Below are 19,213 nucleotides of genomic sequence, written 5' to 3'. Positions count from 1 at the left end.
ATGATCTATTGCATTTTATGTATAATGTTTAATGATCAAATAAATCTATCTATCTATCTATCTATCACGATCTAAGAAGTGTGACAGTGCATAATCGTCAATTGTCTTAAAAGTGTTAAATATTTTAATTACTAAACATGCATTTGCAGATGTGGAATGTTTATTAATATTCTCTACCCAGTTACTATAACATATCAATACTATTATGCCTGCTTCGGAAAGTCCTAGAGGAAGATGATTTGCAATTTCGACTTTATAGGCTATATCTTGAGCAAACAAAACCCCCTACATGGCTTGCACCACTTTTAGCTGAACCAATCTTTCTTATAATATTTTCCAAAGGGTACTATATATGTTAACGACCAATTTTCCACTTTTGAGAGATTTTTTAGTGCTGGTGGCGGAGGAATAACTTTCATATTGTTCCAAAAGGCTTTAGACGTTACTGTATTTCTTTTTATAATGTAGAAGTACACCGATTGCAGGAAACGATGATGTCTGACATTTCAATGTATCTAGAAAAGACCATTAGTTTTTCATTAGGTCTAATGTAATGGACAACTCTTTCTTTCTTACGGAATATCTAAAAATGTTTATTTTCATACCCATTGATTATATAACCTGAACAGGTGACTCAAGCAGTTTTAAAATAATGATTGTTCTGTGGAACTTTTGATTGTTTCAAACAGTTTTGCTTATCAAAAAACCTCAAGTAATTAATACATAAAAAATTATACAGTCACTAAAAATCATGAAATAATTTATTTTTGTAAAAAAATACAACCGACTTCAAACGCTCTAAAAAGAATGAAATAATTTCAATAAAGTAAACTTTTGTATTAGTCAAGCTCAGGTATTTCAAGTCGGCGCGGCTCAAACTGCAAATATGATTGAAATGAAATATTGTGCGTGTATTTTGAAAATCAATAAATTGTAGCTGGGAAGCTGGATAACATAAATATATAAAAAACATACTGAACTGTTTTGCTTATAATAAAGGAAATATTTTCTTGTATTTTATGTTTACTTCGGAATAAATGCATTATGAAAATAACACACACAAATGTTTTATATGAATAGGAAAATAATTTAGTTTGATATTATGATAGGGAAAAGAAGCTAGTTTAGTATTAAAATGTTACTTTTCCAAGTTAGAAACATTTAAATGCGTTATAATCTTTTTAAAGATACTCGTTAATACCACTATAATGCCGATCTCTGACTACGGTAATAAAATAACACTTAATGCATAACTATGAAAAAGACATGCAGATTAACACCTTTAGTTATAGATAGTCACCTGCAATATGGACCCCCTCTTTCAATTTTGTATCAAAAATCATCATAAAGCCGCGCCGACTTAAAATACATGAGCTTGACTAATACAAAAGTTTACTTTATTGAAATTATTTCATTCTTTTTAGAGCGTTTGAAGTCGGTTGTATTTTTTTACAAAAATAAATTATTTAATGATTGGTGTATACAAGTGAACACCGACTGATGTCTGAAGCCTAGTGTTAAGCAATTGTAGGAGACCTGTGGAAGTTTTTTTTTATTTGATTTTGCAAGAATATACTGAGGAGGTAATATAGATTGCGGATATTTTCCACCACGATTAGTAAAAAAGTTGTCCAACGTTTAATCACGTTGTTTAGTATTGATCTTTAAATACTTTTTCACCTGAAGATGAGGTTAGATTCCAGAGCCGGAAAGGTCGTAAAGGCTTCGTTTTTACTAATCATAATGGAAAATGTATGCAGTATTCTCTTTAATAATTTCTTTTAAATTGTATAAAACTTTATTCATGTTGAATTCCCCATCCTCTGGTGAAACCTCAAATGAAACGTGTTAAACAATCTCAGTACAAACTGTAAAAACACAAAACCAACCTTTATGAAACACCACGTCTACGTTTATTCCCCATGTTCCCTTGTTTAATAATGTTTGAATAACCGCAGTTGGGTTCCAACTAGTTTACAGCTACATAAACACGCATTTTTAAAATAGTCTAAGAATAAAACTAATAATCTAGTTTTTTGGTCAATCATTCTCTCGAGTTTTTGAAAATTGCTGGTTTCTCGTGAAATTGAAATTGTGATAATTAATTAACATTTTGATTAATAACGCTGATCCGCAGAGGCCAGACTCACCAAAGTAACAGTGTTGCCGGCACGTTTGAGCGCGTCGACGGCTGAGGCGTGTGGTACATCCACCACCGACACCTGGTTGACTTGTAAGATGACATCGTTAACTCTGAGACGACCGTCGGCTGCGGCCGCCCCGCCGGGGATCAGCTTGGTGATGTAGATGGCGGTGTCGTCGCCGATGTGGGGGTTGTCGGTGCCGCCGGCAATGCTGAACCCCAGCCCTGCGCCTCCTCTCTCCAACGTGATCTCCTCGTACTCCCACTCAGCCTCTCCATTCACCTGCTGCAACAAGTGCTACAGTTAGTTGGCTGTAGAACAGTAATACAACTAATTCAACCATTCTACGCTTCCACCATCAAAGCAGACATTGGTATAACCGAGTTGGTAAACTATGAAAAGCTGACACTTTAAGTGCGTTGCAGCAATCCATCTTGTGGAAAAACAGATGCTGTGGTTATTTTACTGTAGGACTAGGAGTTAAAATTACTTCATATCGCTACTATGTAATTGCTTCTTATATCTTGTAGGATTCTGCAATTCAAGTCGGCAATCAAATTTAGGCCGTTGTGAGATAATCGAAATAAAACTGGTAAAAATATTGTTGACGTTTCTTGGGATAAACAGCTTCTGCGGTTAGTTGGCTGAAGTTATATGCCTAAACCAAAAGTTCATTAAATTGAAATCACCATTTTATTCGCTTCTTTTACTAGGGAAGACTTCTACAATCAAAGTAGATGGTGAAATCTTTGTCTTTGGTAGATGACTTTGTTGTTAAACTGTATGAAAATACCACATGACGTTTTTGATGCATTGCAGCATTCTATCTTTGATCAACGTTTAATCTGATCTTTCATTTATTTAATAACAATTCCTTCTTTCCAGTGGCTGATCATTGCTTCAGAAATGGAAACAGTGTTAGCTAATTAATACCTTAAAACCCGAACATAAAATCACTAATAGTGGAAAGATGCATATCTATTTTGATTTATTCACTGAACAAACTGTTGTAAAATAATGATGTAGAATTTTGTCAAATGACACAGGGTAACGTAGTGTAAATCCAAATAGAAGGTACCTTAATGTGACCAAAGTTAAGGTTTAGATAATAACCAAAGAAAATTGAACAGAATCAATCAATTAACACGATTAGTACAAAAACTAGTTTGCCATATACATATGTTTTGCGTAGCTAACCAGTTCTATTCAGATATTAAGGCGAGTAATCAAGTCGGGCCCTAAATTACTATAGGGTTGATCAGATGCAGATTGCTGAATGGCCAATTTGCGAACCAAAGCTTAACTGGTTAACCAGTCACTTCGGGCGAGTACCTTCCAATATCGTCTGATCTGGATTAGCATGGTCTAACATGAGTATACACCCAGAAGTAGTCATACCTATCGACGGAGGGGGTACATTTAAACATAAGTTAGCCTACCCTTTAATGTATTTAAATAATTTTCCCCATATTACAAAAATACTACCAGTTTTTACTTAATATTTATTAGCAAAGTCAGTTGAGCGGAGCGATAAGGTTTCATAGTTTTTATTAAAGCAATAAATAAAAGCGACGTTTATAGACATAATTAAACTATTTCATCAATTTTGCCTATCAGTTTGTCTCAGAATTATCAATGGGTATCTATAACAAGTTTCATAAATAAGGATACGATTAAATATTTAAAGACTTGCCCGATTTCAGAGAATTGTACAAATAGCTGTCACTATATACCATTTTATGGTTTGTTCTCTTAAATTTTTCCCTTTCAAAATAATTATGTAACACGTTGTTTTAAATAAAGTGTTCTACAATATTCAACTATCTCAAAACATTGCCAGAAGTTGTTGTTTGTGTGTTTGTGTGTTTCAGGCTTTTATTGCTCATCTTCATTTTCTACAAATTTAATATCAGGCAGTTTTTGAGAGTGCATTCCGAAGTTTTCCTTAAAATAACACTCGTATGCGAATTAGGTAATCTCTTGTAAAACGAAAACACAAAAAAAAATACTTAATCCTTATTTACTTGGGCAATCATATACCCAAAGTTGTTGCCAACACAACAATCAATACAACAAGTGTGTTGCCAACACGATGATCTCATCTAAATATTTCAAATTTTAAAATAGGTTGGGAAGAATAGAATGCGTTGTTTAAACTCAGTGGTAAACCGTGTGTTTTGTTTATACAGTAATAGCCAAAATAAGCATTAACATTCTTGTTGTTACATAAACTGAAATCTAACAATTTAATAATTTAGTTATATCAGCTTACGGTTCCACATGAAACAACAAACATTAAATAGGGTTTAAATTTCACAATATAATAAGAAAGCATGTTCATAATAGCCTATTTAGATAAAAATATTGATTTAGATGATTATTTGTTTTGCCGTTAACTGTAACCATCGTGGTGGCAGCCCATAAGGCTTATGTTAAAATTTAAAAACTTTGAGTTACTTTTAAATTGCATCGAAGTTAATCTTAAAGAGCTTCGCTTCGCTCCGCTCAACAAGACATTGAGATGAAACCTAGACTGATGATTATTATTATTTTAAATAATTTATTTCAACTAATATCCAAGTAATATTACTTTTTATGTTAATTTTACTCTTGATGATTACATCTAAATTTTTAAACAGTCAATTACCAGAGTAACTTGAAAATGGGACCAGAACAGCAGTTTTAAACTAAAACTGATGGATACAGAGGGAGGTTTATTACATTGCACTCGATGTAGATTCTGTTGAACATCTAGGCTTTTGAGTTTTAAGCTATACAATTCAGTTTCATGCCTACAAAGGAAATAATGTTACAATTCAACTAAGTCCAGAGTTGTATAACTTTCAACAATAGATTGTTTCAGTTTCATTCAGAGAAAATCATAACTAAGCAGAAACTGGGCTAACACAAATGGCTGTGATTCTATTAGTAATGAAAAATGACAAAAATAGTTTGATGTTATCTAATATGAATTTTATAGAAGTACTGTAAACTGTTTAGTACAACAATCATTTGTAAAATGTTGAAATCTTTGCACTAAGTTTGGTTCTATCAAATTATACAATGCAACTACAATACTAAGCAAATAATCATGACAGTACAATTTTGTTATAAATTACATTTGTACAAGTAGGCCTAAATTAAAAGTGATTACAATTTTTCTATAAACACAATTAATTGCAAAGTACTTTTGAAAGGAATCACATTCTTAAAACTTTAAAGCACAGTCAATTAGATGTTTTTAGAAATAAGTCAGTACAAATAATTTGTTTACTAAGGTGGTTTGAGTTAAACACTTATCCAAAACAGGGCATTTGGCAACAACATTTTTACCGTATCTATAAACAAAGTACAAATTGTCCACATTCAAACTAAATTATACATACAAGATTGGTGGGGAATTGACTTTGCACTTTCTACGGTCTTTTAATTTTATGTAGATAGGCCTGGTGAATTTTTGAGAAAATGTTAGACAAACAATAATAGAACAAGACAAAAGCCAAAATATAAAAGTTGAAAATTAACACACCATAAAAAAATTGAACAAATCAAGATTACAATTTCAAAAATATAAAACCTTTCACTTTGCAACCTGAGGTGAAATGATTTCTTACAAACACTCCACCAAGTGGGACAGGAAAAATTTAATTTGGCTTTTGCGACAGTGGCCAACCCTAAGCTGGATTAGAAGTAATCAGCCCAAAGCATTTCAGTTATTAAGAACATCGAAGAAGGTTCTTCCCGTAAATCATCCACAAAAGATATGTTACATAGTTTCTAAGTAATACAAAATTAAATCAAAACCTTTACATGCTTAATTGACTTAAACTTATTAAGACAAAATTAATTACAGGTTTTAAGTCAATTATTAGTTACATTTTAACAGTTAATTCATGTGTTATGTTAGTAAATGTAGGTTATTTTCCCGTAAGGTGTAATGGAAAAAATTAACTGTTTCTTGTATGTATATCCATAAAACATTAGGAGTCGTACCTGTGCTACGCAAAGGGATAAGGATTGACAACTCTTTTTACATTTTTAGCGAATTTCCCATATAGCGAATAAGCTATTACCGTAGTACTCATGGTAAGACCTGGACCCGGGACCGATTTACTTTTTCATTTTGATGTCCCCAGAGGCCAAACACACCATTCGTTCAAATTTTTATATATGTATATATATATATATATATATATTGTATATATGTGTGTCAAACTTTAGAATGAGTTCACGAACCAGCATGATCGAACCATGGGAACTGGGTTTTACGGGGGGGGGTTTATGGGGTAAAAATCGGGTTTTCTCATTTTTTCCCTATTTCTCTCTAGACCTTTTTAAAGAGCTTAAAAAACAAATCATTTTGTATATAAAGGAATTTTTGTACGATTATTGGTAACAGAGAAAATTCAAAACATTGTCAATTTAAAATTCCCATCTTATTCTTATGGAGAATATTGTAAAATGATGTAGTTTGCTTGTTTATGAACATATTTTAATCAAATTTGGAAAATACATTAATTTCTTACTAAACCATAGTACCTTTTTATATTTTACATTTAAAAAAAAACTGTTTACCCTCCCTGTTGCAGCAAACCTACGTACTCATTAAACTAATTCTGTTTAAATAGGGAATAAATGTTATATTTTTAAGGAGACATTTTAGTTAAAGGATGGAAATTCGCTAAGTCTGCAGGTTTGCTGCGGCGGGAATATTTGTTATAAGAGAAAGTTCTTCAAACCTTTTTAGCAAATTTCCCATAAGCTATGGTAAACCTAAGTACTCGTTAAACATTATGACATTTAAATAAAGAATAAATCTATCATGCTTAGGGAAATATTTGAGTGTAGGGATATATTTGAGTGCAATACCAATCAGAGAAATCTAAATTTGCTAACTCTGCAGGTTCGCTGCTGTGGGAGTATTTTTTCCGATGATGTTCTATAAAAAATGTTTTACCTATCAAAATCTAGTAGAAACATTTCCAAAAATTATGTTAAAAATCTGTAAAGTAAATTTATGTTAACCAAATAATGATTTATCATATGGGACTACTCAATGTTTGGGTTGAAGGGAAGACACATTGCCTTCTGTATACAGGGGATACATAGACATATTGCTGGGTTAATTATGTGCCAACATCACCACTGCCTTGATTTGATTTGACCTCACCCAACTACAAGGGATGACTATTGGCTATTTGTGTAACAAGTCAAACAAGCTTTGATCATCAATCAGGATTTCATTCAATCAACATTTATTACAAATTTCTTTGACAATTATTTATGATTTATGACCCTTTTGCTTAATTGTAACACTTAAGGTATGTCTATATGTGTACAAACATTTACACTAAGGATATTATTTACCTTAAAGAACGGTCCTTAATTAATGGTATTAACCCAAAAGCAATTTTAGGATTTGTGAACTTTTTTAGGATGGCATTATTATTGATAGTACAGTGAAATAGTACATTTCGTACCTAGGGCCGAAAATGAGGTTTTGCCGGCTCGAGATAGTTTTTAAGCTCTAGACGAAGTCGAGAACTTAACGATCGAGAGCTGCAAAACCGTTTTGGTCCGTGGTACGAATGCTATTTTTCACCACACTATACCCTATTACTGTACCACTATTTACCACAACAATAATAAATACAACTACAACTTTAAGGTTATGTGAAGAAATAATTTGAGGAATCAGCAAAATAAAAATATATAGTTGCTAGGCAGCGGTGACAATGAAACAATTCCATAGCAATGCTATTGATATTAATTGTGTATGCAAAATATGCATTATTGTTTTAAGGAAGTAGGCGGGCAGCTGATTTTCGGGCCTAGGGATGTAAAAACCTGCTCGGTCCCCCAATGACGACGACAGTTGGCTTTCGGCCTCCAATAAACGTTTGTTAAAAGGCTAAAAACATCGTAGTGTGGTGAAAAATGATTATTTAGTGAATTAACTTGATCATGATCGAATCATATTATTTAAGGGAGAGCAATCATATTTTAATTTGTACTGAGACTTAGCATATGAAACCTTTTTAGCGAATTTCCCTATAGGGAAGTAGCTATTACCGTAGGTCTCATGGTAAGACTTAGGCCCAGGACCGATTTACTTTTTCATTTTGATGTCCCCAGAGGCCAAAAACACCATTCGTTCAAATTTTTATATATGTATATATATATATATATATATAGATATATATATATATATATATATAGATTTATATATATATGTGTCCGTGAACACGATAACTTGAGTAATTTTTATCCGATTTTGATGAAATTTGGTTTGAAGGTGTAAGGCGGGATAAACTTGAATGAGTTCGCGATCCAGCATGATCGGACCATGGGAACAGGGTTTTATGGGGGGTTTTATGGGGTAAAAATTGGTTTTTCTCACTTTTGACCCTCAAAACACAAAATTTCCCAATTTTTCTCTAAACCTTCTTAAAGAGCTTAAAAAAACAAACAATTCAGTATATCAAAGTGTTTTTGTACGGTTATTGGTTACGGAAAAAACTAAAAAAATTGTAAATTTAGAATTCCCATGTTATTCTTATGGAGAATATTGTAAAATGTTGTAGTTTGCTTGTTTATGGATATCTTTTGATCAAACTTGGCAAATATATTCATTTTCTACTAAGCAATAATTATTTTACTTAAAACACACACTTTATTAGTTTCCTTGTAGCAGCAAACCTAGGTACTCGTTAAACCTAATGTTATTTAAATAGATCGATTGAAAATCAATTCAGCCAAATGGAAATTTGCTTAGACGGCAGGTTTGCTGCGGCGGGGGTATTGATATTTTTTAACTACAGTAAAAATACCAAAGTCACGTGTTTTATGCACTGGCAGTAAAAAAATAAATAAATAAACTGGTTTTTGTTATAGGAAATTTAAAATATACCCAAACACATAAATGTTATGCCTAAATAAACTTTGCAATTGTGTTCAAGAATGAATTCCCCACATGAGTATTTCGATTTCTTTTCATCTACCAATAATTTACTTTATTCAACTACAAAATGGAATTATTATGATGAAACATAAAACACGCAAGAAGTCTGTTAAATGTAAAGGTAAATTATTTCAAACTCAATAAAAGTAACCTTTCTAATCCTGCAGATTGATAATGTCACTCGCAGAAGTTAATTTTATTTTCTCTGCAAGAAAGGTGCCAATTGGGAGGGTAAGAATTCAATTTGGCTTCTATAACAGTCGCCAGGCAGCGCGACAAATGAAAACCAATCAGCCTGCAGCGACCCAGTGCAAACCGCCTTTCTGATAAGTATACGGAAAAGACAAATCAAAGCTAAGTATATTTGGATACAACATTTATTGATTTTGATATTTTGTAGGGGTACCTCACATAAAATAAAATCTGGATGTGTTCCTAACTGCTTATTCATAACACGCTGAGATTTGAAAGTATCCACTCCTAAAGATTGTTACATGGATTCACTTCTCTGAGTGTAAACTTCAATCTTAATGAGATTTAGTTTTTGAAATTTAAACGTTTTTATTTTGGCGTTTTGATCAGAAATCCATTCACATAGCACAATTGATTTATTTTCACATAAATTTGTTTAACTCAATAATAAAACTTAAATTTGTCTTTGTTTGAAGTTCTTTATTAGTCTCTAGTTTATATAATGTCCTGAATATTTCGGATATTTTCCACCACGATTAGTAAAAAAGTTGGTCAACGGTTAATCACGTTGTTTAGTCTTGAGCTTTATCTACTTTTTTCACTTGAAGATGCGATCAGTTTCCAGATCCTGAAACGTCTTGAATGCTTTGTTTTCACTAATAATAATGGAAAATGGCCTATGCAGTATTCTCTTAAATTTTTTAAAATTGTATAAAACTTTATTCTTGTTCAATTCTTCCTATGGCGAAACCTCAAATGAAACGTGTTAAGGGTGTTTGGTCAAAAATTAGATGTCTTATTTTTTGTTATTGTTCAATTGTACTAAAAATAACAGATACGAATATATAAGAAAAAAATTTTTATTTTGAATATTAAGCGAGATATGGAGCTTGAAAGTAGTAAATTTTTAAACTTTGGTACCAGTTCACAGGGAGAATGGGTAATGCGATTCTCACCAAAATTTGCATTCAGGTGTGGAAAAATAAGATAATAATCACTAGCTATTTAAAATTTAAAATTTTTAAAAAAATTTTATTTTTTATTTTTTAATAAATTTTTTAAAAAATTACAAAAAATTTTTTTTTTAAATTTAAAAATAGCTGTTTGTTTTTGGGAAAAATGTAACTGTATGTTGAAATTAAAAAAAATGTGATATGTTAACTCGTTTGGGCTGTGAATTCGTACCTTTGATGCCTTGCGCTGTCGGAGCACGACTCGTTGAGAGTGTGTACACTAACACCGGGGCTTTAGAATACAACGATAAACGTATTCTTTCAATGCTAAAGGATGTTAATAATTACGTGATGTTAAAGTATTCTAAAGCCCCGGTGTTAGTGTACAAACTCTCAACGAGTAGTGCTCCGACAGCGCAAGGCATCAAAGGTACGAATTCACAGCCCAAACGAGTTAACATATCACATTTTTTTAAATTTCCACATACAGTTACATTTTTCCCAAAAACAAACAGCTATTTTTAATTTTTTTTTTAATTTTTTAAAAAATTTATAAAAAATAAAAAATAAAATTTTTAAAAAAAATTTTAATTTTAAATAGCTAGTGATTATTATCTTATTTTTACACACCTGAATGCAAATTTTGGTGAGAATCGCATTACCCGTTCTCCCTGTGAACTGGTACCAAAGATTAAAAATTTACTACTTTCAAGCTCCATATCTCGCTTAATATTCAAAATAAAAAATTTTTTCTTATATATTTGTATATCTAATTTTTAGTACAATTAAACAATAACAAAAAATCAGACATGAAAATTTGCGACCAAACACCCTTAAACAATCTCAGTAACTGTAAGAACGCAAAACCAACTTTATGAAATTCCACGTCTACGTGTATTCCCTATGTTCCCTTGTTTAATATTGTTTTAACCGCAGTTGGATTCCAACTAGTTTACAGCTACATAAACACAGTTCCACGCTAGTTAACCACACACAAACCCTATAGTCCCACGAGATTGGATTAAGATTTGATCCAATCATGCGGGCCTTAGAGGCTGAATGGAAACTAAGTTATGCCATCAGCGGAACTAAACGGCTGGACCACAATGTAATTGTGACCTCATTGTGCTCCGCTATTGAAACTGAAACTGCACTTGCGACAAAGTTAGGCCGTGGTCGTGGCAGAGTCAACAGCTCATAGCGTATAGCTGTAGGTTTCATAAATGGCATGAAAAAAAGGGCTAAGACGAAGGAACTCTGGGTAATTCAACTAAATAAAATAGCTGGTCTCTCTCAATATTGTTTATCAACCCTTTAACGTTTCTTATTGACAAAGAAGGCAACTGGGTGTTTATAAATATCGGGGTTTTAATGCTTTATACAAGTTTTACTATTAAACTTAGTAATACACCAAAAGAAAAAGCAACTAAAACAGTTAATGCCTAGCCGACAAATTATTTAACAAAACTCGATCTAGTAGAACTGTAGATTTAATTGTACGAAGTTATAAAGAAATTTTCAACTTTTTTTCACTACTATATAAATTGGATGCTTAACATTTTTGGAAATAACTTTTAAATAGTGAGGTAATCGAGCAAAGTGGAGGGTAATATTCCGACGGAAAATAAAATTTACTACAATTTGCTATTATGTTTCTTGACAATACTTAAGAAAGGCAGACAAAAAATTGCCTCAAAAAATGTGAAAAATCCCCGTTTTTAATTTAGACAGTGGACATAGTCAACATAAAAAACTGGAATTACATTTTTTTTATTTTGAGGCAATTTTGGCTGCCTTTATTGAGTATTTTCAAGAAATGCATAATAGTAAATTAGGAAATTTTATTCAATTTCGGAATATCACCTTCCACTTTGGTCGATTTCCTCACCATTTGAAAGTTATTTGCAAAAACGTAAAGCGACCTCTCAATTTATAGTGGTGATAAAAGTTGGAGATTTTTAAACTTTGTACAATTAAATCTACAGTTCTACTGGATCGATTTTGTTAAATAATTTGTCATTGGATGGCATAAACTCTTTGAGTTGCTTTTTTATTTTATGTATTATTTATTGTGGTAAGTTTAATAGTATAAAAGTTATGGAGCGTTAAAACCCCGATATTAATTTATACTATGTACCATTTAAAAAGTTGTTACATTTACAGTGAAACCATCAATCTACATAGTCTATACAAGGCTTATCTCCAATCAGCATGCATCGGGTCACAGCGTTGTAATCAAAGCTGTCATTCAATCACACGACCTAATCACCTTGCTAAATCAATATTGGGTCCTCTACATTGTAATCAGATTTGACCATTGTTACACAAAATACTTAATAATACTAAACAATTGATCACTACTACACTAAAGACGACGGATCATGCTTTCTTACACTGATTTAAGAAAATTTAACAGGGAAAATGTTATGTTCTGTAGCTACACCTACAAAAATGATTTAAAATAAAAGTGTGGCCTACATCAGACTGGGACGGGTGGCGTCGTTCTGTAATCCAGCTACTAGGAGGTTACGGATTGTGGATATTTATAGGTATGCACTGTGGATGGGATACTCCCTGGTGTGGATTAACGTCCGCACTAGTGAGTATTACGACTATCCGCAGTACTATCCTGATAATTAGACCAATTCGTATATACCAAGGAAAAAATGTGGTTCGGATTCCACTATAAACTGTAGGTCCCTTAGTTGCCATTAGCTGTTTGGGCTATTAATTAACAGCTGTGTCTAAGGAATGTCGGCCTTAGTCACTAAGAAGACTACAAGATCGCGCCACTCATCCTACACTCATCTCCATTCATACTTGGCTTAAAATACCTACATTGTATGGTCGCCATTTCATAAGAAAGTATTAAAGTATTAAAGAATGAAATGTCGTAAATTCTAGACATGAGAAGCCATTTTCCTTTCCTATCTCAACCTAGCAGAAATTGGATCCAGTTTCAATACACAATCAGCACTTCACTCAATCTACTCTAGTCGGGTTTTATTCCACTTGAATATAAATTATGCAGTGATCGTCGAAGTGAAATTGAAAATAATAAATATTTTTGCGACTTTGATAAGAAACTCTGATTTTCCCCACTTTCCACATCAAATCAAACGCCACGCGCAGACGGCCGCCCGCCGTCCATTCCTTTAATCTTGGACGTTCCTGCCTGCTTTTTGCCAACAGGTTACAAAGAGTGCAAATTGAATTCTTGGTTCCCATTGTTGCCCTTTCCTTGGCGACAGAAATTATTTTACTGGAAAATTGTAACCGGTGAAAGACAGATTTTGAAATAAACCATATCAGCATTCTGACACATACTTTCTCCCTTAAGTTTGTCAACAACCTCATATCCGGAAAGGGGATTTGTACAATTTTGTTCAGAATTTAAGGCCTATAACATACTACATTTTTATCAAAATTGTTCATGCAATTTTTGGGAAAATCCGATTTTCCGTTATTTTATGGGGTTTTTATAGGGAAAATAACATAATTTACAATAACTTTTGAACCGTAATTTTTACAGGAATGGGATTTGTGCCTTGTTCAGAATATAAAGGACTATAACATACTACATTTTTATAAAAGTCGTTCGGGCCATTTTTGGGAAAATCCTAATTTTCAGTTATTTTATGGGGTTTTATGGGAAAATCCCCATTAAAAATAAAAAATTTTTTAAAATGAAAAAAACTCAAAATTGTAAGGACCATAACATGCTATGTTAAATCAAAACCGGATTTTTTTCTAAAATCCTTTTTTTCGTTATTTTATGGGTTTTTTTATGGGAAAATAACATAATTTACCATAACTTTTGAACCATAATTTTACAGAAAGTAGATTTGTACCATTTTGTTCAGAATTTAAAGGGCTACAACATACTTAATTTTTATCAAAATCGTTCGGTCCATTTTTGAGAACATTCGATTTTTCCGGTTTTTTATGGGTTTTTATGGGGAAATCCCCATTAAAAATCAAAATTTCCAAAAAATGAAAAAAAAACGCCTGGAGATACCATGGATTAGAACCTACATACCAAATTTAATCGAAATCGAACCACAGGTGTAGTCTCTAGCTCTGTAGACATCCAGACACACAGACACAATCACACAGACATCACATCGAAAACCACTTTTTTGGGTCCAGGGGGGCCCAAAACGAATATATCCACTCAAAACTCAAACTCGAAAATTTTGACGAAAACAATACTTTCTCCATGGTATAGGGGGAGAAAGTAAAAATCTATTTAATTTCTACACAGCTGCCAAATTAATTACAACTGTTCCCTGTCAATTTATTGGTAATTGGAAATGATACATAGAAGGATAGAGGTAGTTATATTAGCCTATTTTTTAAATTCTACAAACAATTGGTATTAATATTTTTATATGTTTATCAGATAGCTGCTTCTATTTACCATATTAATTGCATTCCACAAAGTTCACCGTAGAGATTAAACATTTGTATGGTTAAAAATATTGACGTTTTGGCGTAGAACCTTAATTTGTATGGAGATAAACATGTGAAAAATTCAGGAAAATAGCTTTAACATAGTTTCAAACCTTACTTATTTGTGCTTTCATTATACATGGTGTCCCATAAAATAAAGCATTATAAAATATGTATCATTTTAACAGCTCGACGTCAGAATTACACTTAACAAATAATCCCAAATTATATGACACATAATAAACACGGATAATAATTAAATTGGGGTTGGCAACATAAGCTACCAAAATGGCGGCAAAACATGTTGACATCTTGTGTATTAAAACTGCCAAAACTACTCGTACTTATCAAACCTGATAGCTTAACCTGAGGTTTTAGAAGTAAAATATACAAAATTACTTTGTACCATAGGCTTGTCAATATGTATACATTATTTACAAGCGTATGCACGTGGCACGTACACGACACATGACAAGCCGTGTGACGTGTGATTGCTAAAGTTGGCTGAACTTGTCATCTGTCAGCTGTTAGCTTAACATTGTTACCAACAGTTTTTCACACGCCGATACATACAGCTGTCGCGGACGCTGCAAACTTTAAACTGCCCAAACCAACACTACGGATTTTGCATAATACAATTCACTTAGTAAATCGTTAGATTTTTAAACTGCTTATAATTGTACGACCTTTTTGAAATGGAAATATTACTAATAATTACTTAGGGCTTTTAGTGGATGAAGAGTTTCAACACGGAGGAAAAGATGTCATAAACTGAGAGAACTACAATTTGTGCTTTCTCCCTCTATACATAGTAACCCATGTACATAGTAAACCCTGGTACATATTGGAGAAGTATGTTTCAGTTTTAAGTTTTGAGAGGGATATGCGTTTTGGCCCCCCTTGAACTCAAAAAAGTGGGTTTCAGTATGTGTGTGTGGATGTGTACAGAGTTACAAAATACACTTTTGTCAAATTATGATCAAAATGTAGTATTTTGTAGTGCAATCTTCAATGCTGTCAAAGTTATTGAAATTTTTGTGATTTTCTCTACTTAAAATCGCACAGATTAGATATTATAAGAGTGTTAAGTGTGTCAAGCTAACGGGAGAAGGTATACGTAAATTTGCTGATACCGTTTAGCCTATTTGGATTTATAAATATAGGCAAAGGACTTCTATGCTCAAATATTGGAGAAACATTTGATAAACTTAAATAAATAAATAAAAAAACGTGCAACACAAGCACCCGTTGTAATATTTTACATAATAAACATTTAAATACGTTTTTTAAAGAATTCGTAGGTTAAATTGAAGGTAAACTTGTTTTAGTGTAGCCTACCCTGCATGAAAAATTTAAATACATTTTTTACGTATAAAACAGTTTAATACTACCTATTCTTTTAATTATCTCGAATAAATAAATTAACAATGTTTAAATTTAAACTTTCAATTAAAAACATCTCATTGCCATAATTTACAACGTTTGTTTGAGGAACGTTAAGACGGGAATAATTACTTCACTCTAAATTAAACCGTTGGAACCAGGCCTTCAAATTAATTAAAAATAATCAATTCAACGTTAATTGAAAGTGAAAAGAACCATTTCATAGAAAATACTTTTCCTAGTCGGATATTTATATTTTCATACCAATTTACCAACAATCCATACATATTTGGGCAACTCGCTTAAAAATATTTACAATACAAAATTAACAGAAAAATGTGAACAGTTTTTGTTGAATATACAAACTCATTATGTGTTTAACTTAAAAGAATATTTTTACTATAGATCAAAACTGTATAATTTCGAAAATTTATTTATCATTTATTTTTAAACGTAAAAAATATATGAATATTTTAAACAATAAATGACAAAACAACATTTAAACACTTAAATGCCGATTTGTAAGAACAATGTCCGGTTAAGTTTTTGAGAAAAGTGATTTGAATCTCCTTATATTAAAAAGCAAAATGAAGGAAACAACATGACATCAAAACTTTGATTAGATTAATTTTAAATTTTATTTTTCAAGGGGAAGTATTTACTATTATAAACTATGATACAATATGGTTAATTTTCAAACTTGTAATTATATAGTTACCTTTCCTATAGGCGGTTTACACATGAACTATTAACCACTGAAGGAAAAAAATTGCTTTCATTTCTAGTAACCTGATTAGTTTAAGTTTAAATATTTTTATAATAGGCTAATTTATACATTTTATTTTTCCATTTAATATTTACATAATCATTTTCAATTACAGACGGACTTTCAGCGAATTTACTCGCAACAAAGGAAAATTTTTATCTAATTTCAGTTTAAATCTTCAAAATCGGTTATTCCGTGAAAGGTTTACTGTAGACAAAATATATCAATTAGTCATTTACGACGTTTTAATTATATCCGTAATATTTAATGGCAACCCGAAAGTATTCTGAATATACAATTAAACGGCACTAATTCATCATCTATCTTAGAATTATAATTGCATTGAGAATCCGCAGGGCAAATCAAGTTTACCCGCAATGCCAACAATCGCTACTCTCCGCTAGTCCAAGTTGGACCCATTCTACACAGCTTCCACCTGATTTGATTATATCTTGAACTAACTTGGACGCGTTTCAATATTCGCAAGATTACAACGGGTCCAAATCGATAATCGAGTTAGGCAAAGTGTCTAACAAATTTTACTGGGAAAGCGCAATAGGAGTTATCTTTGTGTGAGAAACTCTTCCTAACCATTATTTAATTTCACAAATACTGTAAAAGTCAACAGTTTTATTGTCTTAATTACTACATTAAGTCAATCCTGTTGGAATAAGAAAACAAGAAATAGCGACTTTACGTGTGTCCGATTGAATACGTTTAGATATTTAAACTAGCTGCCTTATCCGTGTTATTACTAAGTAACACAATAAAATCCTTTGCAAGAAAAAAAATACTGCAAGAGTCGACACCGACTGGGACGGGTGGCGTCGTCCTGTATCCAGCTACTAGGAGGTCACGAATTGTGGATATTTATAGACATGCACTGTGGATGCGATACTCCCTGGTGTGGATTAACGTGCGCACGGATGAGTACTACGACTATCCGCAGTACTATCCTGATAATTAGACCAATTTGTATATACGAAGGGGAAAAGTGGTTCGGATTCCACTATAAACTGTAGGTCCCTTATTCATTAGCTGTATGGGCTATTAATTAACAGCTGTGTCTAAGGAATTTGTTAGCCTTCACTAACAAGACTACATGATCGCGCCACTCATCATACACTCATCTCCATTCATACTTGGCTTAAAATACCTACTCTGTATGGTCGCCATTTCAAAGAAAAGTATTAAAGTATTAAAGACACTATGTAACAAGGCAAAGACAGTGATGCGGGTGGGATGCTCTTGGGACTGATTTATATATAGAGGAGAGAGTAATACTGTATAAAAGATTAGGCATTATGTACAGGTATAGGGTCCGTTAACGCATAGTGAAATCAAATTTTGCAGCCATAAAAATCTTAAAAACATGGTTAGTTTTTCATTAAGTTTTTCTCGTGATTTGTTATAACACTAAATGACAATGCCAATGTTAGCGACGACGTAATGATTTCGGCGCTCGTCGAAAAATCGTCAACATCTTTGCGAATATACCATATTTCAACTCCAAGAATATCCTAACTAATTTTAAGATTGACTTAGGATTAAACTTAATTATTCTAAAACTCAAATGATATTTAAAATCATTGCAACTAGACATGATCGTTTGACTGTGGCACAGGTACCAAAAAACTCAAATTTGCTTATTCAACGTTACCACTATGAAACACTTTATGTACCGTAAATACACATACAGACCGCATGACTACGATGTAGGTGACCGGATGGTAGTTGTATAGAGTTGTATTGACCGCTTATCGGATACTGTCACATACAGGATGAAACACAGATTGCTGATACACGGCGATAGTGCATGAGGCCACTTGCATCATGTGCAATGCAACTTCATCATTGGTAACTAGTTTTCATCAAACTGTTTATTTGAAATAAACTTGTATATATACCATGATCAAATTAAATGAACAATGTAAGATTGCCACTTCCATTGTGGTATATGTATGATTGGAGAAGAAATCCGATATATTCTATCGAAGTTTCTTAGAGAGAAGTAGGAAAGCCATGTTTAAGAAGATAAAACTTGTTTAAATGCCATATAAAAGAAGCCAGTATATCATCAGAGATGATTTTGGCCCACGAAAACTATTAAAACATTAACAAATGACTGTGAAACAATTAATATGGCTACTAAGAAACTAAATGAACAATTTTTAATCTTTGGATATAATAATCGTTTACTAATTGGCACAGAACCATACCATTTTAGTAGCTTATTAGAAAATATAGAAATTACTTTCATTTTAGACAAGAACTCAATCAAAAATAAGTTTGTGTTAACTGTAAGTTTGCCATGTAAGTTTAATAACATGGAGCAAACAACTAAGCTCAGCACAATGCAAGT

General features: G+C 32.3%; 1 protein-coding gene across 13 annotated transcripts in view; it reads right to left on the bottom strand.

The window, feature by feature from the left end:
- Window positions 1-19,213, bottom strand: part of LOC128988457 (disks large 1 tumor suppressor protein-like) — a 1,201,819-nt gene that overhangs the window by 82,267 nt on the left and 1,100,339 nt on the right. For 10 of the 13 annotated variants that reach the window (XM_054409756.1, XM_054409751.1, XM_054409754.1 and 7 more), the window contains one exon: window positions 2,151-2,429. In XM_054409756.1, coding sequence (XP_054265731.1) covers window positions 2,151-2,429 — 279 coding nt within the window. The remainder of the gene's footprint in view (window positions 1-2,150; window positions 2,430-19,213) is intronic. The other 3 variants (XM_054409752.1, XM_054409763.1, XM_054409761.1) reach the window with 1 other exon arrangement.

Source organism: Macrosteles quadrilineatus, unplaced genomic scaffold, assembly GCF_028750875.1.
Source record: "Macrosteles quadrilineatus isolate MER2022 unplaced genomic scaffold, UCM_ALF_1.0 Scaffold_3__2_contigs__length_128488019, whole genome shotgun sequence".
Lineage (NCBI taxonomy): Eukaryota > Metazoa > Arthropoda > Insecta > Hemiptera > Cicadellidae > Macrosteles > Macrosteles quadrilineatus.
The sequence above is the reverse complement of the archived record's forward strand: the minus strand, read 5'-3'. Positions and strand labels throughout refer to the sequence as shown.